This window comes from Maylandia zebra, linkage group LG5 (genome assembly GCF_041146795.1).
Source record: "Maylandia zebra isolate NMK-2024a linkage group LG5, Mzebra_GT3a, whole genome shotgun sequence".
In the NCBI taxonomy this organism is placed as follows: domain Eukaryota; kingdom Metazoa; phylum Chordata; class Actinopteri; order Cichliformes; family Cichlidae; genus Maylandia; species Maylandia zebra.
In genome coordinates this window covers 5958272-5980556 of record NC_135171.1, presented here as the reverse complement: position 1 = coordinate 5980556, position 22285 = coordinate 5958272, and the positions used below count along the sequence as shown (strand labels likewise).

Here is a 22285-nt window from a genome sequence, read left to right as displayed (position 1 = left end):
GATGCCACACAAATTATTTGTTCACTCCAAAAAATAATTTCTGTCCACTATGAGATGAAGGAGAACAACAGCCTGATACCTGCAGGCCTGACAGCAGCAGATGTATCACTGCTGTAACACCTGTAACATTCAAAAGTCGCCTCATTGTTCTGACACACACAACAACACTATTGACTACACTACACACTAACTACACACTAACTACACAAGATTTGCGCTAAACATCGCAAATCTCTCACATCTCAAAACACCGCCTTCACTCCTAAAACTTCCCCCTTCCTAAACAACTAAAGGCCATGCTGCCATATCAGTTTTTGATTGGTCCACATGGTACATTTTTCCACCAATAGGAAAGGGTGGAGTTTTTTGGTTTTGTTTTTGCTCACAGGCTTTAGAGCGTTTTCCTTATAAAACGCTGTTTTTACCGTTTCTTCCCGCAGTAAATATAAACAGCGATAGTATTCAGGAAGAAAACCAAACATTGCAGATATTTTTATCATAACTCTGGTTTTGCGTGGCCGATCAACACAATTTAAAAACTGGTATAAAGTCCACACTTTTTCCGTCAATTGTTCCGTCTGTCCTGCTCACATCTCCAGTGGTTGTACACGTTGTCATTAACGTGGCTTCACTCCACATCAGCCGCTTTGCTCGCTAAAACACCGGTGTTGGCGCATAAAGACGCTGTCATAGCCTGTCAACGATGTGGATTAGCTGCGTATATATTGGCTGGACTATGGGATAAGGTGGCATCGTTCTAATCCCGTACGGGAGCAGCCAGTCACTTTCTGACTAACACTGCAAAACGGAACATTGGTAATAATCCCTTTGGATGGTGTGATCACAGACTATGTGTAAATGATGCACATAGTCAACATACCATGCTGCTGAATGTGAAGTCCTGCTTTAAAGTTACAACTTTAATGTTACAGTGTTGTACATTGTACACTGTCACAGTACATTAAAGCTAATGCTATGTCCTCATCAGACATGACTGACTGTAGTTTCACTCACCAAGAGTCAGAGGTGCAGCTCAGTAATTATAATCACTGAAGTGATGCCTAGCATTGAGCTTGGCTATAGCCATTGCTGTTGGCATTAACTGTCAGTTATGAGGCCAAACCCTTACTATTCCAGAGTTGAAGAAGGAAAGCAAAACTATTTTTGTACCAGACTGTAAACTTGTTTTTTTCTTAAGTAAAGTTAGAAATGTTAAAATAATAACTCAAGATTAGATTTTGTGATGGTCCTTGGCTTTGAGATTTATATCTGAAGTTTTGTTATTCAATGTTGTATTTGATTCCCGTTGTTGCTTCTCAGTGCTGACCTAAAACTCATTGTCAGGTATCAGGTTGATAAGGTGGACTTGTTGGTAATAGTGCAGCTGTATCTGGATAAATCATGTGCTGTATTTGAGTCTCAGTCCTCATGACGTCACACAGACTGCAAAGTGATTTCCATCAGAAAACTTGTCACTTATATTAAAAACATTTTCCTTCACCCTCCTCTCGCGGATCTGAATTGTTTTGCTATTTTCAGACAGAAACACATGCACTTACTTTTTCTTATTGTAGTTAGTAGGCCTACACCACCCTCTCCCTCATGTACTCTCTTTGGGTCTGCTTTTTGAGATACTAATTTACTGGGTATGAAGTGACCGGCTGGATCTTTGCATATAGATTATATCGTACTGTGAGTAAATCCCCCTGCCACTGGCATCACAATCATTTGTAGTAATTAAACCATATCTACCCCTCAACCCATAAAACTAAATGCATCTTTTTATTTTTCATATTTACCAGCTGGATATGTTCCAGTGTGAATCAATGAATCGAGGTCATAATGTTGATTTAGAGAGTGTATATACATTTATGGTTGTGTGATGTTCAACTATAGTCCATCAGCCCGTTGTTGAAAATTAAAATATATTTTAGCAGATTATGGTCTGAAGTGGAAAATGAAATTACAACACCGTGTACATGTAGCTTTGCCAGTTGTGTAGATCATTTTCATAAATGGTCCGTTGCTATGAATTATAGGACCACATTTTCCCCTCTCCTTTCATAAAGAACGGTATCCTGTGCTAACCGCTCTAAAGATGTTCTGGGGCAAGAAAATGTGAACTTAAGACTATTCCGCAAGTTTACATTGGCGATATTGTACCAGTAGATGGCGATGTCGCATACGAATTAGACACCGGTGTCGGTGGCGTGAGCTATTCCGATATTGTACCAATATTATTTATATTGTTCCAAGACAAATCAAATGTGAGTTCAGCTCGTGTTCTGGCCTTCAAATAAATAAAAATAAATAAAATAAAAGTGTCGATTAGTTCTTAAAAAATATTTGTCGTGAACAAGTTATTAAAGAGGCAGTGTTAGAAAGCTAGTTTATGTCGATGCTTTTTAAGGTAAGGAGTAAAATAATAACATTAATAACAATAATAACAACAATAATAATCATAATAATACATTTCAATTATTTTTCGGGCGGGCATGCGCAAGCGATATTTAACATACGTACGCGCTTCCGTAAAGCAGTGACAAAGATGGCAGTCGCCGGACAAGGTAAACCGACAGTTTACGTGCTATATTGTCGTGATTTGCAGTTAGAGCGAAAATGCCCAGCTTCCCATTTAGCAACAGAGTAGATGAACGGTTCCTAAGCGTATCGCTGTAGTGATATTTTGTTTGTAACTGGGCTTTGGTGGCAAGAAAATGCTGTTACTAACGCTGGTTAGTTAGCTAAAGGACTCGCTAATTTGGCCCACGGTCCCTGAGCGTTACTCTGCCGCCTGCAACACCCACACTATATCGTTTTGTAATCATCGGGGGTCTCTCTAGTGAAAACAATCAAGTTTTCATCCCAGGTGGCATTTATAGGGTCTACTATGACGTTTTTGTGGTAATAGTTGAGGTGACGCCCGTAGCTAGCTTGATGTGTAGCTAGATGAGTATTTTGCTCGGCGCTAGCTGTAAGCTCAGTCACCGGAGACACAACATTCCGGAAGAAGCGCTTGAAAACACAGCGTTACAAACAAAATGAAGCAATTGTCTCTGTTTACTCAACGCGTCGAGCTTCTGTATTTGATTACATTTAATTTTATTCAGATCAGTGTAGTTTTGTTTCTCCTTCATTCTGGTTATGTTGTGTTGAAAAATTTGACCAGATTGATTGAAACTAAGCTAAGCAGTATAATTTATTTTTTTCCTTTCTAAAAGAAATCAGTGGGTTATCCTGCGTCGTGTCATGGCACAGAAGTCGCCTAATTGTCATTTGTTTTGTGTGTCTATGTTTGTAAAGGCGTCAAAGTTCCCCGCAGCTTTCGGCTGCTGGAGGAACTGGAGGAAGGTCAGAAGGGAGTTGGAGACGGTACAGTGAGCTGGGGCCTTGCAGATGATGACGACATGATGCTAACTCACTGGAATGGCATGATCATTGGCCCTGCCAAGGTGAGCCACGTCAAGCACCTGCTCTAACACTTCAGTATGTAATACTGATCTTCTTCAGTCGGCCACTGGGCTTTCTGCCTTGGAAGCTGACTAAAAGGGGGTTTCTTTTTAAACATCACAAGACAATAAAATGCAAACCACACGGTAAAGATTCTGTTTGACCATGTGGCTGTGCTGCTCACAAGCAGAGATTTCACGAGCCGATATGATTTGTTGAAGCTGTGTTTGTCACACCCTTGTGTCAGCAGGAAGATTATTAATTCAACAAGATATAATGTGCATGAAGGTGAGGCAGGAAAAAGTCAAATATTAGAAAAGCCAACTTTGAAAACCTTAACAAGTTGTAAGCCATACATGCAGCTTTACAGTGCCGTGTTTCTGTGTGGAGAGAAACAGCACTGTAAAGCTGGTACTTGGATGAGCCTTTTTTTTTTTTTATTTATTTTTTTTATTTTATTAGAAGCCATATTCACACACACATTCCCGTAGCTCTTATTTCTAACTATCACACACTCACTCTCACTCCAGTGGATGCATTGGGGACAATTTGAAGTTTGGTAATGTTCGGTGTTGCCCAGGGAGACTGACATACAGCCAAGGAAGGAAACATTGATTTTCCAATTGGAGCATACTCAGCATCTCACTTATTCCAAACACAGTGGGTTGAGTTGATGCCAGAGAGCTCTATTTTGGTTTCATCTGACTACAGCACTTTCTCCCAAGCCTTCTCTCAATTATTTAGATGTTCAAAAGCGTCTTACCTTTGAAGGTCTTTTTCCCCAGTCCAACCTCGTGCAGCTCTATAATCTTGTCTCTGACATCCTTTAACAGCTTTTCGGTGTTGTCCATGATAGTGGAGAGGTTGGAATGGAAGTCATTGATTCTGTGGACAGGTGCGCTTTACAAACATCACGAGTTGGGTCCAAAAAAAGAGGTGAATGTGGAGCTGCCTAAAAAGTGTTACTCTCCTTACATTTCTATGTTAAAATGGCCATCTTTACAGCATACCTGTTTATAGCTGTGTTAAGCAGTGTTGACCACTGTATAAATTAGAGGTGGTTGTTTTGATTGACTGATGTCCTGACACAGGGAACTCGAGCTAATCGTGGTCTAGTAATTCACCTCTTGTAGTCCAACCTCTCGACTTTGTGTTGTTGTTGCCTTCTACAGCATTTTAAAGAAATTGTCTGACAAATAATAGAAGTCCATGCTTCAGTTTTGGTGAGTGATATTCCAGTATTTTATGTGATTTTACTAAATGGCACTAATTAGCAGAAATGTGTGTCTATGAGTGCAGTTTGCTAGCTGTAGCTGCTGAATTAGCACTCTAGCTGCTTGTCCACATATTGTCATTTCTGAAACAGTAGTTACCCAGTGAATGTTCCCTGAGTAACTGAGCCTCAGGTTTTGGAAACTCTGTGTGCTGAAAGTTGGAATACGCATTTTTATTTATTTATTTTTGTTATGAGCATTTGTTTTAGGGGCTTGTGCTGCCTTTGGTTGCACCTCCATGCTTTATTTTGCCCCCCAGAGAGGTGTGATGATGTGTGTGGTTGACAATAACGAGAAGTCTGAACTAGTTAGCTTGCATTTTTCCCAGCACTGTTTATGGCAGCCTTGCTGGTTTACCACAGCATATTCAAATGTTGGTAAAGTGTGACTCCTGTGTGCCAAGTTTTTCTTTTCAGCGATTTCACCTCTACTGCTGATGGCTTATAGACAATGTAAACAAACATAAACTTTAAAAAGAGCTGCTGTCAGCGTTGAACCTTATTTGATTTCATCTATGTCTCTGCACCTTTATCAGCACGTCCTCACTAAAGCTTTGTAGTGACAGATTTAATATAAATGTTTATTTTTTGAGCCGAATTCTTTTATCAGGCTTTGTAAAGCATGCAATATGTTTTTTTTTTCTTCTCACAGTAGTCTCACGGTTCAGAAAGAGAATAAAAAGTTAAATGGGCTCTAATGTCAGCAGTTGTTAATTCCAGAGAACTGGTGACAGTAGAGCTTATTAGAGTTTGTTAGACTTTGATTCTTTGAGCTAACCAGTCTTCTGTTCTTTTCATTGCAGACTGTCTATGAAGGCAGGATCTACAGTCTGAAAATAGACTGTGGATCCAAATACCCTGAGCATCCTCCTCATGTCCGCTTTGTGAACAAGATAAACCTAAGTGGTGTGAACAGCTCAAACGGTCTGGTAAGTATCCCTGCAGATATTCTTGACTGAGTTATAATATTCACTCACACGTTTTTCTTGGTAGGATTCTGAACTGTAAATGACTTGTGCAGTAAAAACATAATTAACCAACAAATAGTCTGCTCCTGGTTGTAGCTGCTGCTGCTGTAGGTATAACATATGGCTCGAGTCTCAGGAGTAGTAGGAAGTAGGTAGACTCAACAGTTTTCTGCTTTTGTGCTGCGCGGTTATGCAGTTCAATAAAATATTTCACTTCCAGTGAAATAAAATAATTATCATGTTGAATTCTGTTGCACAAAGGTGCTTATTCTGTCTTTCATTATAAAGCTAGCATGACTTTTAGCTTTTTAGAAGGGCTCCTGTGTCTCTACAGAGAACTCAAAAACTCACTCGCTGTTTAGTTTGAGCAGATGGAACTCGAGGAATTTCAGGGGAAAAAGTTGGAAAACTTGCATTTGTATCTCATTTGACTCTGGACTCTGCGGTCCAGGGTATAATTGGCAGTTTTTGAGTTCTTTTGATTTTACCTCTATATTCCACCTTTAAAACTGTTCACCTTGCCCTGTTTGGTATCATTCTTTTCAGCACAACCTCACGTCTGAATTTACACTTATGTTGTCATTTTGACATACTGCATTGACACAATTGATCAATCTAAAATCAGACAAAAAACATAAAATCCAGGTAGGAAAAAAGTTTTATTTTTTACTGTAACAACCACAAACATGTTTAACGAATCATTTTTATAACTTGAAATCCAAATGTAAATAGTAAATTTTAAAAACCTGTGCACACGTTTTGCAAACAACAGTTATTTGCAGCTATTTACCTGGTATTAAAAAAATAATAAAAATTATGATGGGGGAAAAATTATGAATGTTTATAAATGAACTTTTTGCAGATGCAGGCTTGATGAATCCTCAGTCTGAAACTGGGATTTGGACGTGACACGTAATAGACTACACGTTTGTCTATGACAACAACAACAGACGTTATTTATATAGCACATTTAAAAACCAGTGGTGTACCAAAGTGCTTAACATGCAAGAGGGTAAGATGAAGTAACAGGGGAGGATGAAGGCTATGTCAAAGTACCAACATGGTAGCAGGTTAAATGGCATTAAAAACACAGAAGCAAAAGAAATGCATATAAAAGCATAAAAGAACAATATATGTAAAGGATAAGACAGTCAAACATTTAAAAAAAAAAAAAAAAAGATTAAAAGTAGTTAAGAATAGACCGAAGATAGAAATAAGCATTTAACTAACAAACAATCATTAACTGGTAGAAAAGGCGAGGCTAAATAGGTGGGTTTTTAACTGCGATTTGAAGGATTGAATGGAATCAGACTCGCGGACAGCGATGGGGAGGTTATTCCATAGATCAGGTGCAGCCAAGGCAAACGCTCGGTCACCTCTAGTCTTCAGCCGGGATCTCGGCTGTACCAAAAGTGACTGGGAAGATGATCTTAGTACTCTAGCAGGGGTGTATAATCTAAGTAGCTCAATGAGGTAGCTTGGAGCTATATTATTAATAATTCAGAAGGTGAGCAACAGGATTTTGAATTGAATGCGATACTTAATGGGAAGCCAATGCAGGTCGGCAAGGACAGGAGTGATAGAGACATGGCGTCCACTACCAGTAAGGAGATGAGCGGCCGCATTCTGAACAATTTGCAGTCTATGGAGAAGAGTCGAGTTCAGACCAAAGTAAAGGGAGTGACCAGCAATAGCTTAGCGGAGGCCAACTGGAGCAAACAGTGGCATCTGCTCAGTGTGTACGCAGGGTTTCTGGAAGGAAAGTTCTTACACCCAAAAGCTTTCAAATGGGTGTTACAAGATTTTGGTACTAATTAAATTCAAGGAGGGAAGAGGGAGACTGAGTCTAGGTAAGATGTGTTGTCCACTCTGAAACACCACATGGGATCAAGCATTCGGTCGTGACACCAGTTTCTGTCTATAATTGTCTTTTCTATGTAGATTGAACCAAGGGTCATTGGTTACTTAATAAAAAGCACCTCCACCATCCTTCTGCTCATTTCCCTTCAGGTCGACCTAAAGGCTGTGTCATCACTGTCCCGGTGGAAGAATTCCTACAACATCCGGGCAGTGCTGCAGGAGCTCAGACAGCACATGATGATGAAAGAAAACAACAGGCTCTCCCAACCACCTGAGGGCCAGGTGTACAACAACTGAAGTTCCTGCTGCTATTCATTACTCTCTGACACACACACACACACACACACACACACACACACACGTGCATGCATGCATACTACACAAGACTCTCTGCTCCCACTTCCTCCTTCGGGAGCCTTCCATTGGACGGAGAGAGGGATGTGCAGGTGAACCCAGATTCCTGACCTGGTGCCCAATCACTCTTTGAGGTTCACAGTGCAGACCAGACAATGCAAAACAAGAATACTGTACATCTTACTATAATGTTATTTTTTATGATCTTTGTGTTCTACATCCAGATTGTAAAATGACTTGAGTGTACCAATTATGTGTGTTTTCTGGGCTTTTCACATGTGGTGACAGTTAGTCCCTGATGTATGGGTATCTTGAGCCACTTTTCCATTCAAAGTACTTTAGTTCCAACGAATATTTTCAAGGTTCCTTCTTACTGTTGGTAGCTTATCATTCCAGTGTCAAGATTAGAGAAATGTAATCCACGAATGACTTTACAGCTATGATGCTGTGACAAAACAAAGGACTACAACGACAGTGAGCATGTCTTGCTGCTGCTGTTCACTGTGATTTAACACACCGTCAGTGTCAGTGCATTGAGTAAATGTTGGAAAAGAAAAGCAGCAACAGCGGCAAATCATGTTCAAAATGTCTATAATGGATTGAATGAAAAAACAAACCACTTCTGTAACCCCAGCTATAATAGCGCTCTTCATTTTTGGGATGCCTCAATACTTGAAAGATTTCCCTGAAATAGAAATAAAAATCTACCCTTTGCTTCTGCGATATCCCGATGATGTGAATTTGAGGGGCCTTCCTTAAACAAGTGTATATCTGGTACACACAATTAAACTGCTACTAGACATTCGTATCTATCAGCAGGGTACTGCTGGCTCATCACTCGTGTTCTCAGGCTTGTCTTCTGTGTGCCATAGTGCTTTGTGATGGTAATTAATTATTAGCAGCCCGTGGGATGAGGGAAAGGAAGGGTGGGGCGGGGGGGTCGACGCTGTGGGTGGGGTGCTTCGGGTCCTTGTGCTTTCCGTGTTTGGCACTTTTCCGGGATCGTCACTGTACCGTGGAACAGGAGCAGCTGTGATTGTTTTGTTTTTCCCTCCCGTTTTGGGTTGTTCACTTTCTGGGCTGACCTGTGTACATTCCATGGAGTTGTCTGCTCTCATTCAGTGATCACCCACTGAACACAATGTACTTGGATGTTTATTTTATAACGGGTTGAATCTAATCAGGGTTATGGTGACCTGTTGCATGGTTTTATTTGAATTAAACATTATTACTTTTCCACAGGCTTGTGTCGTCATTGTCCAAATGGAAGGTTTTGAAGAAAAAAAAATGGTAAATTGAAAATAATGATTCACTATTTTGATTATTTTGATTAAGCCACAGATGGATGAAAATTGATCAGATTCATACTACTCATCCTGATGACATGAGCAAATAAAGAGGAATTATTGTTGTTCACCTGAACATTTGCACTGTGTACTAAAGCTTTAGAACATGGTTCTTCAAATGGTGTCTTTGGTCTGTTTGAAATTTCTCAGTTATCTTAAGTATGGCCATATTTTATAGGAGAACACCCCCATGGATATGGTAAAAGAAGCACTCAGCTCACATAATCAACTCTCCTCCTCAGAACATTCTTTTCTTTTTTGAGTATTTTTTTAAATACACGAGGGGTGACAATACCTCCAGTGTATGCGTAGATTATGAATACTGATGTGTGGTGAACAAATACCAAAGACGCCACGTCCCAGTGGCCCCCAGGATTACAGGCCCATGGCACTGACCTCTCCCACATCATGAAGACCCTGGAAAGGCTCATCCTGGACCAGCTGCGACCCATAGTAAGACCACATCTGGATCCCCTCCATTTCGCTTATCAGCCTCGTCTTGGAACTGAGGACGCCATCCTCTACCTGCTCAATCGTGTCTACACCCATCTGGACCAGCCCGCGAGCACTGTGAGGGTCATGTTTTTTGACTTTTCTAGTGCTTTCAACACCATCAGGCCGACCCTCCTGGGTGATAAGTTAGCAGCGATGCAGGTGGATGCTTCTCTGGTGTCCTGGATTGTTGATTACCTGACAGGAAGACCACAATATGTACGTCTCCCACAGTGTGTGTCTGACAAGGTAATCAGCAACACAGGGGCACCACAGGGAACTGTCCTCTCCCCCTTCCTCTTCACCCTCTACACCACAGACTTCAGCCACTGCACAGAGACCTGCCATCTTCAGAAGTTTCCTGATGACTCTGCGGTGGTTGGATGCATCAGCAGGGATGATGAGACAGAGTACCGGGCTGTGGTCGACTCCTTTGTCACGTGGTGTGAGCAGAATCATCTGCAGCTCAACGTGGCAAAGACCAAGGAACTGATCGTGGACTTCAGGAAGACCAGGAAACACTTGACCCCTGTTTCAATTCAGGGGGTCAGTGTTGACATTGTGGAGGACTATAAATACCTTGGAGTACACATTGACAATAAACTGGACTGGGCTAAAAACACCACAGCACTTTACAGGAAGGGCCAGAGTCGTCTCTATTTTTTGAGGCGACTGAGGTCCTTCAACATCTGCCAGAAAATGCTGAGGATTTTCTATGAGTCTGTTGTGGCCAGTGCGATCCTCTATGCTGTTGCATGCTGGGGGAGCAGGCTGAGGGTCGCAGATGCCAACAGACTTAATAAACTGATCTGTAAGGCCAGCAATGTTGTGGGGATGGAGCTGGACTCCCTCAAGGTGGTGTCGGAGAGGCGGATGCTGTCCAAGATAAAGACAATGTTGGATAACACCTCCCACCCACTCCATGACATGCTGGTCAGTCACAGGAGCACGTTTAGTGAGAGACTGAGATTACCCATGATGCACCACTGAACGACACAGGAAATCTTTCCTGCCTGAGGCCATCTCCCTGTACAACGCATCCACTTAACACACTGTTTGCTGCTACAACTACACATGTTTCTTTTTCAGCTATTTATTAATGAGTGACTTTATATATATATATATATATATATATATATATTAGGGGTGCAACGATATTCGTATCGATATTGAACCGTTCGATACAGAGCTTTCGGTTCGGTACGCATATGTATCGAACAATACAACATTTGTAATTTATTTTATCAACTTTCCTTCTGACGATGCTGTCTGTGTTGAGCGCTCAGTGAATCTGTGTTCGACTACTCCGCCTAGGCTGCACTGTCGAGCGCAGATCCACTGAGCGCTCAACACAGACAGCATAGTCAGGAGGAAGAGCGCAGGGCAAGCTAGCGAGACAGAAGTTAAGCTCTCCTTGCAAGATGGACCTCCCCCACCCTCATTCAGATCTGGCGTTTGGAATTATTTTGGTTTTCATGTGACGTATGACCCTGAAGGTAAGCGAGTCATGGACTAAAGTAAAACAGTATGTTGGATGTGCCATGCAATGCTCAATTACATGGGTGGGAACTAGTGTGTTAGCGCAGTTAGCTCGTTAACGTGTTGGCCGTCTAGCCCCATGCACGGGGCGATCGGCGGTAGCTCGTTAACGGAGATTTGCCGTGTTGTGGCGTTAAGGTCATTTCAACGAGATTAACCTGAAAGCACTAGTGGGAACACAACGAATATGACTGCACGTTTACGCCGACATCATCCTAGTGCAAAGACAAAAACAACAAGCATGCTACTAACTTTAGCCGAGTCATTTAGACAGCTGTTAGCACATGATTCTCCTTATGCTGCTGAGAATATAGCCCAGAAGAAGCGGATAGTATAGCTTTTATTTTGGAAAGAGACATTTCTCTGTAATAAACTCTCTTTTCCAAAGATGAGTGATTCCTCAATCAGATACAGGGCTTGCAAAATCGCTAGCCCGGGCTATTGTAGGAAAAATATATGTCAATGCTTTTGCATTCTTTCAGAAATGTAGCTGGGTAATTATGTCATTGGCATCGGTGAGCCACTGTCAATATGTGATCATTGCACCCCTTTAACTCAAAAGTACAGTTTTTAAATTTAACCCTAATCCTTGTGCGTGTTTTTTATTTTGACAGCGAATGCGCACCTGCGGACCACTTATGTGCAGCCCTGGTTATTTAGCTTGTCATATTGCAGCCACAGAAATTCTTTTGTCCATGAAACCATAACGCTGCACTTTCTTTTTGCCTTATAGTCTGATTTGTCATAACTTCTCCGTTTTGTGGTAAGCTTTTCTTTGGCTGTCACTTCTTCACCCCGACCTGTCTTATTTGGCTCAGCAGAACTAAAATATATATCCTGCTACTTTTACACACGGACTCACATAACGGTCAGCGATTCTCTGCGCGATCAACCTCTCACATGTTTAAGCTTGCTGCGGGAGATTTCACTTGTCATGTTTGCGTAGTAAGCTAACGATTAATAAGACGATGTCAGAGGAATTGGTGCACAAATTATCATCACTCACAGATCAGTGCTTTCGCTCTCTATACACCGTTCCCACAATTGCAAAGTGAAAGCAAAAAAACAAGCGCAAATTCAAACGCGATTTCAATATGTCACATATTGACAGTGGCTCACCGATGCCAATGACATAATTACCCAGCTACATTTCTGAAAGAATGCAAAAGCATTGACATATATTTTTCCTACAATAGCCCGACGGGCAGGGCAGAGATAGATTTTGGTAGCCCGACTGAAAAAATCGCTAGCTCCGGGACGTCGGGCTACCGATATTGCAAGCCCTGTATCTGATTGAGGAATCACTCATCTTTGGAAAAGAGAGTTTATTACAGAGAAATGTCTCTTTCCAAAATAAAAGCTATACTATCCGCTTCTTCTGGGCTATATTCTCAGCAGCATAAGGAGAATCACGTGCTAACAGCTGTCTAAATGACTCGGCTAAAGTTAGTAGCATGCTTGTTGTTTTTGTCTTTGCACTAGGATGATGTCGGCGTAAATGTGCAGTCATATTCGTTGTGTTCCCACTAGTGCTTTCAGGTTAATCTCGTTGAAATGACCTTAACGCCACAACACGGCAAATCTCCGTTAACGAGCTACCGCCGATCGCCCTGTGCATGGGGCTAGACGGCCAACACGTTAACGAGCTAACTGCGCTAACACACTAGTTCCCACCCATGTAATTAAGCATTGCGTGGCACATCCAACATACTGTTTTACTTTAGTCCATGACTCGCTTACCTTCAGGGTCATATGTCACATGAAAACCAAAATAATTCCAAACGCCAGATCTGAATGAGGGTGGGGGAGGTCCATCTTGCAAGGAGAGCTTAACTTCTGTCTCGCTAGCTTGCCCGGCACTCTTCCTCCTGACTATGCTGTCTGTGTTGAGCGCTCAGTGGATCTGCGCTCGACAGTGCAGCCTAGGCGGAGTAGTCGAACGCAGATTCACTGAGCGCTCAACACAGACAGCATCGTCAGAAGGAAAGTTGATAAAATAAATTACAAATGTTGTATTGTTCGATACATATGCGTACCGAACCGAAAGCACTGTATCGAACGGTTCAATATCAATACGAATATCGTTGCACCCCTAATATATATATATATATATATATATATATATATATATATATATATATGTGTATATATATATATATATATATATAAAAACACCCAGCACGCCCCTGCCGGTGGTACATACCGTGCAGGGGCCTGTCCTTCCATGATGGTTCCTCGTCTCCCTCCTCTTTCTTGGGTTTTTGCTGCCTGAGGTATTCACTGAGCACTCGGTCAGTTGGGGCCATCTTCCCAATGTATTCTTGGATGTTCGTTGTCTCATCCTGGACTGTGGTGCTGACACTCACCAGTCCCCGGCCCCCTTCCTTCCGCTTAGCGTACAGCCTTAGGGTGCTGGACTTGGGGTGAAACCCTCCATGCATGGAAAGCGAAAAAATAATTTCCCCCAGGGATCAATAAAGTATTCTGATTCTGTTTCTTTTTTTTTTTTTTTTTTTTTTTTTTTTCTGGCCTGTCCCGTTTGGCTCTTTTGCCATCAGAATTGTTGTCTAAAGGCAAAGAAAGATGCCCAACGGATTTACTTTACCAAACTGACCATCCCAGCCTTGCCGTAATGGTCCATTTGATTCACCTTTTATTGTTTATTTTATTTTCACTTACTGAATACGGGACAGACTTGACTGGGGGAAAGAAGGGGAGAAAGAAAGAGGGAAAGAGAAACAGCTGAGAAGAGGGACGGGGGAGAAGGGCAAAAGACAAAAACCAACAGAACGGGCAGAGAAAAAAAAATGCATATATCAATCACCTGGATCACCTGCTGAGAAAGAAAAAAGAAAGCAAGCAGAAGAGAACAAGAGTAATAGAATAAACAACATCACAATGATATATGGGAATATGACAGTAAATACTAAATGTTAAACATTATTGTGCAGCACATAAGATCAACAGAACACCGTGTGCTTTGAGGTAGGAGCCAAAAAGGGTGCAGTTTGTGGGTGTGATCACCCGTGTGTACACCTGTGAGCATGGACGCGCTTGTTTTTTGTTTTTTTAAAAGGTTCCTTCATGTAATAATCTGCTAGAGGGTGTGGGGGGGCCACAGCCCCGTCCTCCAGGGCGTGAAGCAGGTGTGGAGGAGATCAAAACTCCAGACATCCAGAGGCCCCCAGAACACAAGAGACCAAGGAAGACCAACAGAGGGGCAGCTGCGCCACTGTCCCAGAAAGAGCTGAGGAGAGTCTCAGATGAGGGCTCACTCAGCAGCCGCGGAGCAGAAGCCAGGGGGAGTTGCAGTGACGCGCCCGTGAGCTCCGCCGGCAGCCAGCTGCGCCTGAGTGACCGAGCCTCAGGCCGAGAGGCCGGGGGCACCCCACCTCCGAAGTGGCCCGAGCGAGCCAGGCCAGGCCCCGATAAGCGGCCGCCAAGGAGTGAGCCGGTGTGTATGCAAACGTACACCTATCTGGAACAACCCTGACATATTACAAAACAATAATATGATAAACTTTTCAGATTGGAGTGATAAAGGAATCAAATATTTAGAACATATACTAGAAGGAACAGAATTTATTTCATTTGACGGACTAGTTACACAATATGGGATCAACAAGAAAAGATTTTTAGAATATCAACAAATTAAATCCATAGTAAAAAAGAAATTTAAACCGGGTCAAGTTGAACTACAAACACCACCAAGTGTGGTTCAATTTCTTACTCTTAAACCCCCCAAATTACTATCCAAAATATACAGAATGCTTTCTAAAACAGATGAATCAATATCACTTCCTATTGCAAAATGGGAAGCGGATTTATCAGTTAACTTAGACCTAAACTTCTGGTCTCAGATTTGCTTAAAAACCTTTCATTTAATTAGAAATCCCAGTCTTCAATTAATTCAATACAAAATATTACATAGAGTGCACTATACAGGTCATCGGATGTTCAAGATGGGCTTTACGTCTACCAACAACTGCTCACACTGCCAAACCAATTCACCGGACAATTATATCCACGCTCTTTGGTTCTGTCCACCAGTTCAGAAGTTTTGGCGCGAGATATGTGAAGACTTATCGAAGTGTCTGAAATGTAACATTCCAACTTCCCCCTTAGTGTGTTTGTTGGGCAGCTTAGATAATGTCACTTCAGAAAAGAATATCGCCCATATGGTTTTCACTGCCCTATGCATAGCCAAGAAAACAGTCCTCATGAACTGGAAAAATAAAAATAATCTTAATTCTAACCAATATAGAAATTATCTATTAGATTACATTAGTCTTGATACAGCCTCTGCCACCACATCAGATCAATTGCTCTGGGCTCCTTTGATCAGCTCCATCACCTAGTGGGGGTGGGGGGTCATAGTTTGGTCCCGCCTTCACTGTTGTGATTGGTGTGGGGGTAGGGACAGGCTTAGGGCGTCGGGGGGTTCCCCGGAGGCATCTTCCTTGGGGGGCTCAACCCGGGGTAGCGGTCATGTCCGGTTAGGGGCTCTGTTGGCTCTCCGGTGACTGTTTCCTCGCGGCTGCGTGCAGCGGGGCTAGGGGAGGGTCTGTGCTGATGGACGTGGGTTACTGACCTGGTAGCCTGGCTGCCCCTGGGTGGGTCCGGGATGGGCGTGAGGTTCTGGGGGCGCTCCGTCTCTGGGCTGGGACCTGGACCGGGCCTCGGGGGCTTGGGTCCTGGTTGGTGTGTTGCCGGGGTTGTGGGCGGGTGGGTGCATGGGGGCCCAGCCCTGGAGCAGGGTGCCGCCGGTGCGTCGAGCCACCTGGGGGGCTCTTCAACTGGTGGGGGAGATTGTCACATCTTGCAGGAGCTTTCCTCTCCTCAGGAGCTCCCTCTGCAGGAGGGGGAGATACAGGAGAGGTGGAGGAAGATCTCAGCCTGGGTGTTTATTGTCTTATGTAGTCTGGAAGATGAGTGGATGGTGGGGTGGGTGCAGTTTTCTCTGTGGTGGGGTTGGGTGGACTGTCCCGGGCTCTGTGGGGCCGGGCGGCGCTGCTGCACTGGGCCCGGTCTGGATGGGCCTGGGCCCCCTTTCCCTGGCGGGTCGCGGAGTATGGGGGTGCCTACTGGGGTCAGCGGGGGAGCTGGCCCCAGGGAGGGGTCACTTGCCCCTCCCTTCCTTCCCTCCCCATCTCCAGCTGCCTCCCTCTTCCCGCTCCACCACAACCACCCACACATGCAGGGCCTTGGAGTAGGGGTATGTCACCAGGGTGCAGAGGAGGCTACCCCCCCCTCTGTCCCCTTCTGGCTGCCTCTGCCTCAATTTTATCCCACAACTTAGACATTCACATTACTCACACTCTCATAACACATACATATAGGATCTTGGGGGTGGGCACGATACACGGAGTCCAAAGTACCATCAGGGTGTACACCCCACCCCTGGCATCGTTGCCCACCTCTCAATTTTAAATACACGTAGACATTGAGGGCTAGCAGGAGGGACCATGCGCTTACCTGCTGCTCTCTGGCAGGTAGCTCCAAGCCCTCCTGGGTTTTAAATGCACCTTAGAACACACATGCATCAACACTACAATGAGCGGGTGGAGGGAGGTTCGGAGTCTTCTCTCACCCCCGTTCTCTGCGACCTGCTGGAGCAGGGGGGCTAGGACTAGGAGGAGGAGTTGGCCGTCCGACTGTGGTCTGGAGTGTGGGGCCTTCCTGCTGCTGCGGAGTCGGGGCGGTCTGCCTCCCCCCACCGCAGGGAAAAGGGAAACACCACCTGGGTCTGGGTGCAGTTCCCCCCTCCAGGGGCGGGGGCACCTAGACCCGGTTCGTAGAGTACGCTTGGGGAGTGTGATCGTGTGTACAACGTCTCTTTATGTCTGTCTCCAAGTTGGTTGAGTGTGGAGTAAGTGCATATGAGAGCATGAGGGTGGGAATGGATGTTTGTATCTGTGTGTGCCTGTATGTCTGTGTCTATATGTCAGGTTGGGTGTCAGGCGCCACCTCCCTGGGGACATCTCAGGCCCTCCAAGGTTTGGAGGCCTATCTCCCCCTACCACCACTTCCCCTGCCAGTGGCGGACCCCCTCAGACATCGGTGCGTTGGTGGTTCTTTGTGTCCGGGGATGGGCGTCCAGGTACACACCGGCTCACTCTGATTCTGTTTCTGATATAAAATGTCAAAAAAATTACAGATCTGGGACTGTTATTCAGTCACTTGGGTTGTTGCTGTTTGGTTAGGTTTAGGCAGATTTGCCAATTGCTGGGTGAACGATAAAGTCTTTTGCAACATTTAACACATTAGAAGCTTTTCCATTTTCTGGATTACCAAGGTAAGCATTCTGGAAGGTTTTAAAAGCACCATTTTCAGTCACTAGGTGCTTAGACACCACTCTACATTTAATCTTTAGTCATTAATCTATGACTTTCTTCCACTGTGTTTCTTCCTGTTAAAATCGAGTTTTTTCATTTCACTGTTACCAAGCTTTCTGTCAGTCTGTCTATACTTTGTCCATGTGACCAGCAGACTTAGTTACATTTAATTAAATTATCTAATTTAGAAAACGTTTTTTAATCATACTACAATTTCATTATGCCTCCAAGCAGAGGTACTGTACACCAGAGGTGGCGAAGGTATAGATGTACTTTACTTAAGTAGAAGTACGGAAACCTTTAAGAAATACTTTGTGCAAAATTCTCTGGTAAAAGTTGAAGTACTGAAACACCTTCTTTACTCAAGTGAGATTTGGCAGGTTGGGAAAGCATAACATCGATTGTAGGGGCTAAATAATTTCTGTTGTGAGCACCCGCAGATTTTTGTGCTCTGATCAGCTGACATGTGCTGCTGCTCTGAGCTTTACTGCTCTTTGTACACTTACACAGCTGAATTCAACAAGATCTATCCTAGCATTTCATAATGTACCTTGGCCGATTTCCATCCCCTACACAAACCGTATGCTGTTTAAACCATCCATCCATTCATCTTCTTCCACTTATCCGGGGCCGGGTCGCGGGGGAGCCAGCCTAAGCAGAGAAGCCTACCTCCCTCTCCCCAGCCACCTCCTCCAGGTTGTCTGGGGGAACACCAACACATTCCGATAGATATAATCTCTCCAGTGTGTCCTGGGTCGGCCTTGGAACCTCCTCCCGGTGGGACATGCCCGGAACACTTCGCCCAGATACTCGAACCACCTCAACTGGCTCCTTTCGATGTGGAGGATCAGGGCTCTACTCTGAGCCCCTCCTGGATGGCTGAACTTCTCACCCTATCTCTAAGGGAGAGGACAGCCACCCTTCAGAGGAAGCTGATTTCCGCTGCTTGTATCCGTGATCTGGTTCTTTCGATCACTACCCACAGCTTGTGACCATAGGTGAGGGTAGGGACATAGATCAACCAGTAAATTGAGAGCTTCGCTTTTACACTCAGCTCTCTCTTCACCATTATGGACCAGTACAGCATCCGCGTCACTGCAGCTGCAGCACCAATTTGTCTGTCGATCTCCCACTCCCGCACTTCTCCCGTCACCCCGAGATACTTAAACTCCTCTACTTGGTGTAGGAACTCGTGTCTGACCTGGAGTGGGCACTCCACCTTTTTCCGGCTGAGGACCACGGCCTCAGATTTGGAGGTGCTGATTCTCATTCCCACCGCTTCACACTTCTTATTGTAAGTTAAAAGGGCTAGAGGCATTGATTTAACATTTTCATCTCCCGGAAATGGAAAATGCACAAAATCCTTAATGGTACAGTCTGTCATTTTTTGTGGTTATTTAAATTTAAATTTTTAATAAAAATAAATAAATAAATAAAACTAAAAGCAAAAACATGAAGGAAAGCAGCCATGCAACCAGCATCTGGATAAAACGTCGTCCTATTCCTCTTCACCTGGTCTGAAGTCAGGGCTCTTAACACATGAAAACCTGCATAAGCCTGCTTATTTATTCCTGATATGGTCATTTCATATTAGCAGATTAAACGCGGGACCCTCCTGTCTAATAAGTTAAATAACAACAATAGCTGGTTATAAAATCACATTATGTCAGCTAATGTTAGGCTGGAGTGTCTAAAAAAAAATCACAGTTTGTTGATTAGATTCTCATGTTGTATCTATTGTGTGATCGTTTATTCACTGAGTGTTCCAGTCTAGCAATTTTAGATCCAATTCAAAGAAACGTAAACATAGAGTCATCCTACAGTCACTCCAGATGAATCAAAGCCAGAGTTGTTCGTCCTACAGCAGCAGGCGGAGCTAGGGCTATGCACTTGAATTGGGAGGAGTAAGAAAACAGATCTCAGTTGACTGTAATCTGTAATCTACTGGCATCTACCTGTGTTACTTTACACACTGTAACTTAATACCTTAATACCTTAACTTTCACAGGCATATGATATAATGTGAAAGTCACAGCAAACTACAGTTATTCCATTGTTTTATTCGTGCATTTGCCATATTTGGAGGGGCATTAGTCGTAAAAGTAAGCTGTTAGCCTAAGCTTTACGCTGGTGTGGGTCGCCACTGAGTGCTTGTCGTCAGTCGTTCTGTGCTAAACAGCAAGATGCTTTTCTGAGAGGAACCAGACACATCATTGTCGCTTAGCAGCTGTTGTTTCATTGCCACTTCTCTAGGAAACAGGACAAAGGGTGACACGTGACCTGAGTCTGTGGGGGAAAACACTGGTGAATGAGTCACAGTGGGTGATACAGCTGGGTGCCAGTCATTCTCTAATGTGCTATAGAAAGAGCTTTCAAGGAGAAGCAATCAACTAAATGCAGTGTTATATGTAATTAAATAACCTCACTGTCGTAGTTCACGCATTGGAAAGTGATCTTATATATTAACCCTCATTCAATCCACAGTGAATGAGGCTTCCACATTCAACCCCTCTATCAGCTGTAATGTCAGCTTGCTCAGTGTGTGCTGAGAATCTCTCAGTCACTCTGTTGTGATCTGCTGTGATCAGCTGGATCATTTTCATTCTAATATGGATAAAAAAAAAATTACAGACTAAAACATGTAAAACACCCTACATGCAATAAACACCAGAATAAGGAGCTTTCAAATCAACCAAGCCCAGGACCATCTCCAATCTGCAACAAAATGTTATGGTAGAAAATCTGAATATTTATAAGAATAGAATAGAATAGAATTCCACTTTAATGCCATTGCACATGTCACAAGTACAAGGCAACGAAATGCAGTTTGCATCCATCCAGAAGTGCTTTAGCCATAATATAGATATATGACAAAATATATCTATATTATTGGTGATGTATGTTCTATTTCTGACAGAGCATTGAATTTCAGCCCTGTTTTTTGTTTCTATTGATTACTTGAAAAAAGACCAGGTAGGACTTTTCCAAGACATGCTTTTGCACTAATGTTCACACTTCCATAATGAGTGACAGAGAAACCCCAAATCATGACGTAGAGTGATACCAGTTTACTCACAAGACCACTGACCTCATCTGAACAGCAAATCCACATGCATAGAGTGCAATCAGCAAAATTAAAATAAATTGTACAAAAAGACCTAAAGGAGGATATCTTGACCTTGTGATATGTAGTGAACAGAGACAGTGCTGCCTAAAACATGAATTTAATCTCCCCTCTAGCTTTGAAGTGGTCCAGCTCTCGCCCTTCTTCGTTCCCCTAGTTAGTCCCTGATTATCGAATATATGCATTCACACATCATCCTAATAATTAATTCCACCGGCTTGATTACACTGCATTTGTTACATTCACATGTAAAGCGTAGTGTTCTAGTGATGGTGGTGGTGAGGTGAGTTCGTGCAGTTGTGGGAGCTGTCAGATGGTCACTGGCATACACACTCCCAGATGATCAGGTGTTCAGGCCTGAGTCAGGGTGCTGTGCAGGCGCCCATCTGCTTGCCAGGTTAACACCAGTTTCTCTCTCTCTCTCTCTCTCTCTCTCTCTCTCTCACACACACACACACACACACACACACACACACACACACACACACACACACACACACACATGTTGAGCAGGCTAATTACTAGGGGTGCAACGATATTCGTATCGATATTGAACCGTTCGATACAGTGCTTTCGGTTCGGTACGCATATGTATCGAACAATACAACATTTGTAATTTATTTTATCAACTTTCCTTCTGACGATGCTGTCTGTGTTGAGCGCTCAGTGAATCTGAGTTCGACTACTCCGCCTAGGCTGCACTGTCGAGCGCAGATCCACTGAGCACTCAACACAGACAGCATAGTCAGGAGGAAGAGCGCAGGGCAAGCTAGCGAGACAGAAGTTAAGCTCTCCTTGCAAGATGGACCTCCCCCACCCTCATTCAGATCTGGCGTTTGGAATTATTTTGGTTTTCATGTGACGTATGACCCTGAAGGTAAGCGAGTCATGTATGTTGGATGTGCCACGCAATGCTTAATTACATGGGTGGGAACTAGTGTGTTAGCGCAGTTAGCTCGTTAACGTGTTGGCCGTCTAGCCCCATGCACAGGGCGATCGGCGGTAGCTCGTTAACGGAGATTTGCCGTGTTGTGGCGTTAAGGTCATTTCAACGAGATTAACCTGAAAGCACTAGTGGGAACACAACGAATATGACTGCACATTTACGCCGACATCATCCTAGTGCAAAGACAAAAACAACAAGCATGCTACTAACTTTAGCCGAGTCATTTAGACAGCTGTTAGCACGTGATTCTCCTTATGCTGCTGAGAATATAGCCCAGAAGAAGCGGATAGTATAGCTTTTATTTTGGAAAGAGACATTTCTCTGTAATAAACTCTCTTTTTCAAAGATGAGTGATTCCTCAATCAAATACAGGGCTCGCAAAATCGCTAGCCCGACGTCCTGGAGCTAGCGATTTTTTTCAGACGGGCTACCCTGCCCGTCGGGCTATTGTAGGAAGGAAAAATATATGTCAATGCTTTTGCATTCTTTCAGAAATGTAGCTGGGTAATTATGTCATTGGCATCGGTGAGCCACTGTCAATATGTGACATATTGAAATCGCGTTTGAATTTGCGCTTGTTTTTTTGCTTTCACTTTGC

General features: G+C 43.5%; 1 protein-coding gene across 2 annotated transcripts; it reads left to right on the top strand.

Annotated features, from left to right (window-relative positions):
• Positions 1-2509: 2509 nt before the first annotated feature.
• ube2v1 (ubiquitin-conjugating enzyme E2 variant 1) lies at positions 2510-9144 on the top strand. Of its 2 annotated transcripts, none has more exons than XM_004559818.3 (4): positions 2510-2567; positions 3304-3452; positions 5527-5652; positions 7702-9144. In XM_004559818.3, the coding sequence occupies exons 1-4, from the start codon at positions 2549-2551 to the stop codon at positions 7846-7848; spliced, it is 441 nt and encodes a 146-aa protein (XP_004559875.1). In that variant the 5' UTR covers positions 2510-2548; the 3' UTR covers positions 7849-9144. The 2 variants fall into 2 exon arrangements, with proteins under 2 accessions (XP_004559875.1, XP_004559876.1); XM_004559819.6 differs by lacking the exon at positions 2510-2567 and adding an exon at positions 2725-2869.
• Positions 9145-22285: the final 13141 nt, after the last annotated feature.

Coding starts and splice junctions, on each gene's coding strand:
- ube2v1 (XM_004559818.3), top strand. Junction 3,453..5,526: donor TGATCATTGGCCCTGCCAAG/GTGAGCCACGTC, acceptor TTTTCATTGCAG/ACTGTCTATGAAGGCAGGAT. Junction 5,653..7,701: donor TGAACAGCTCAAACGGTCTG/GTAAGTATCCCT, acceptor ATTTCCCTTCAG/GTCGACCTAAAGGCTGTGTC.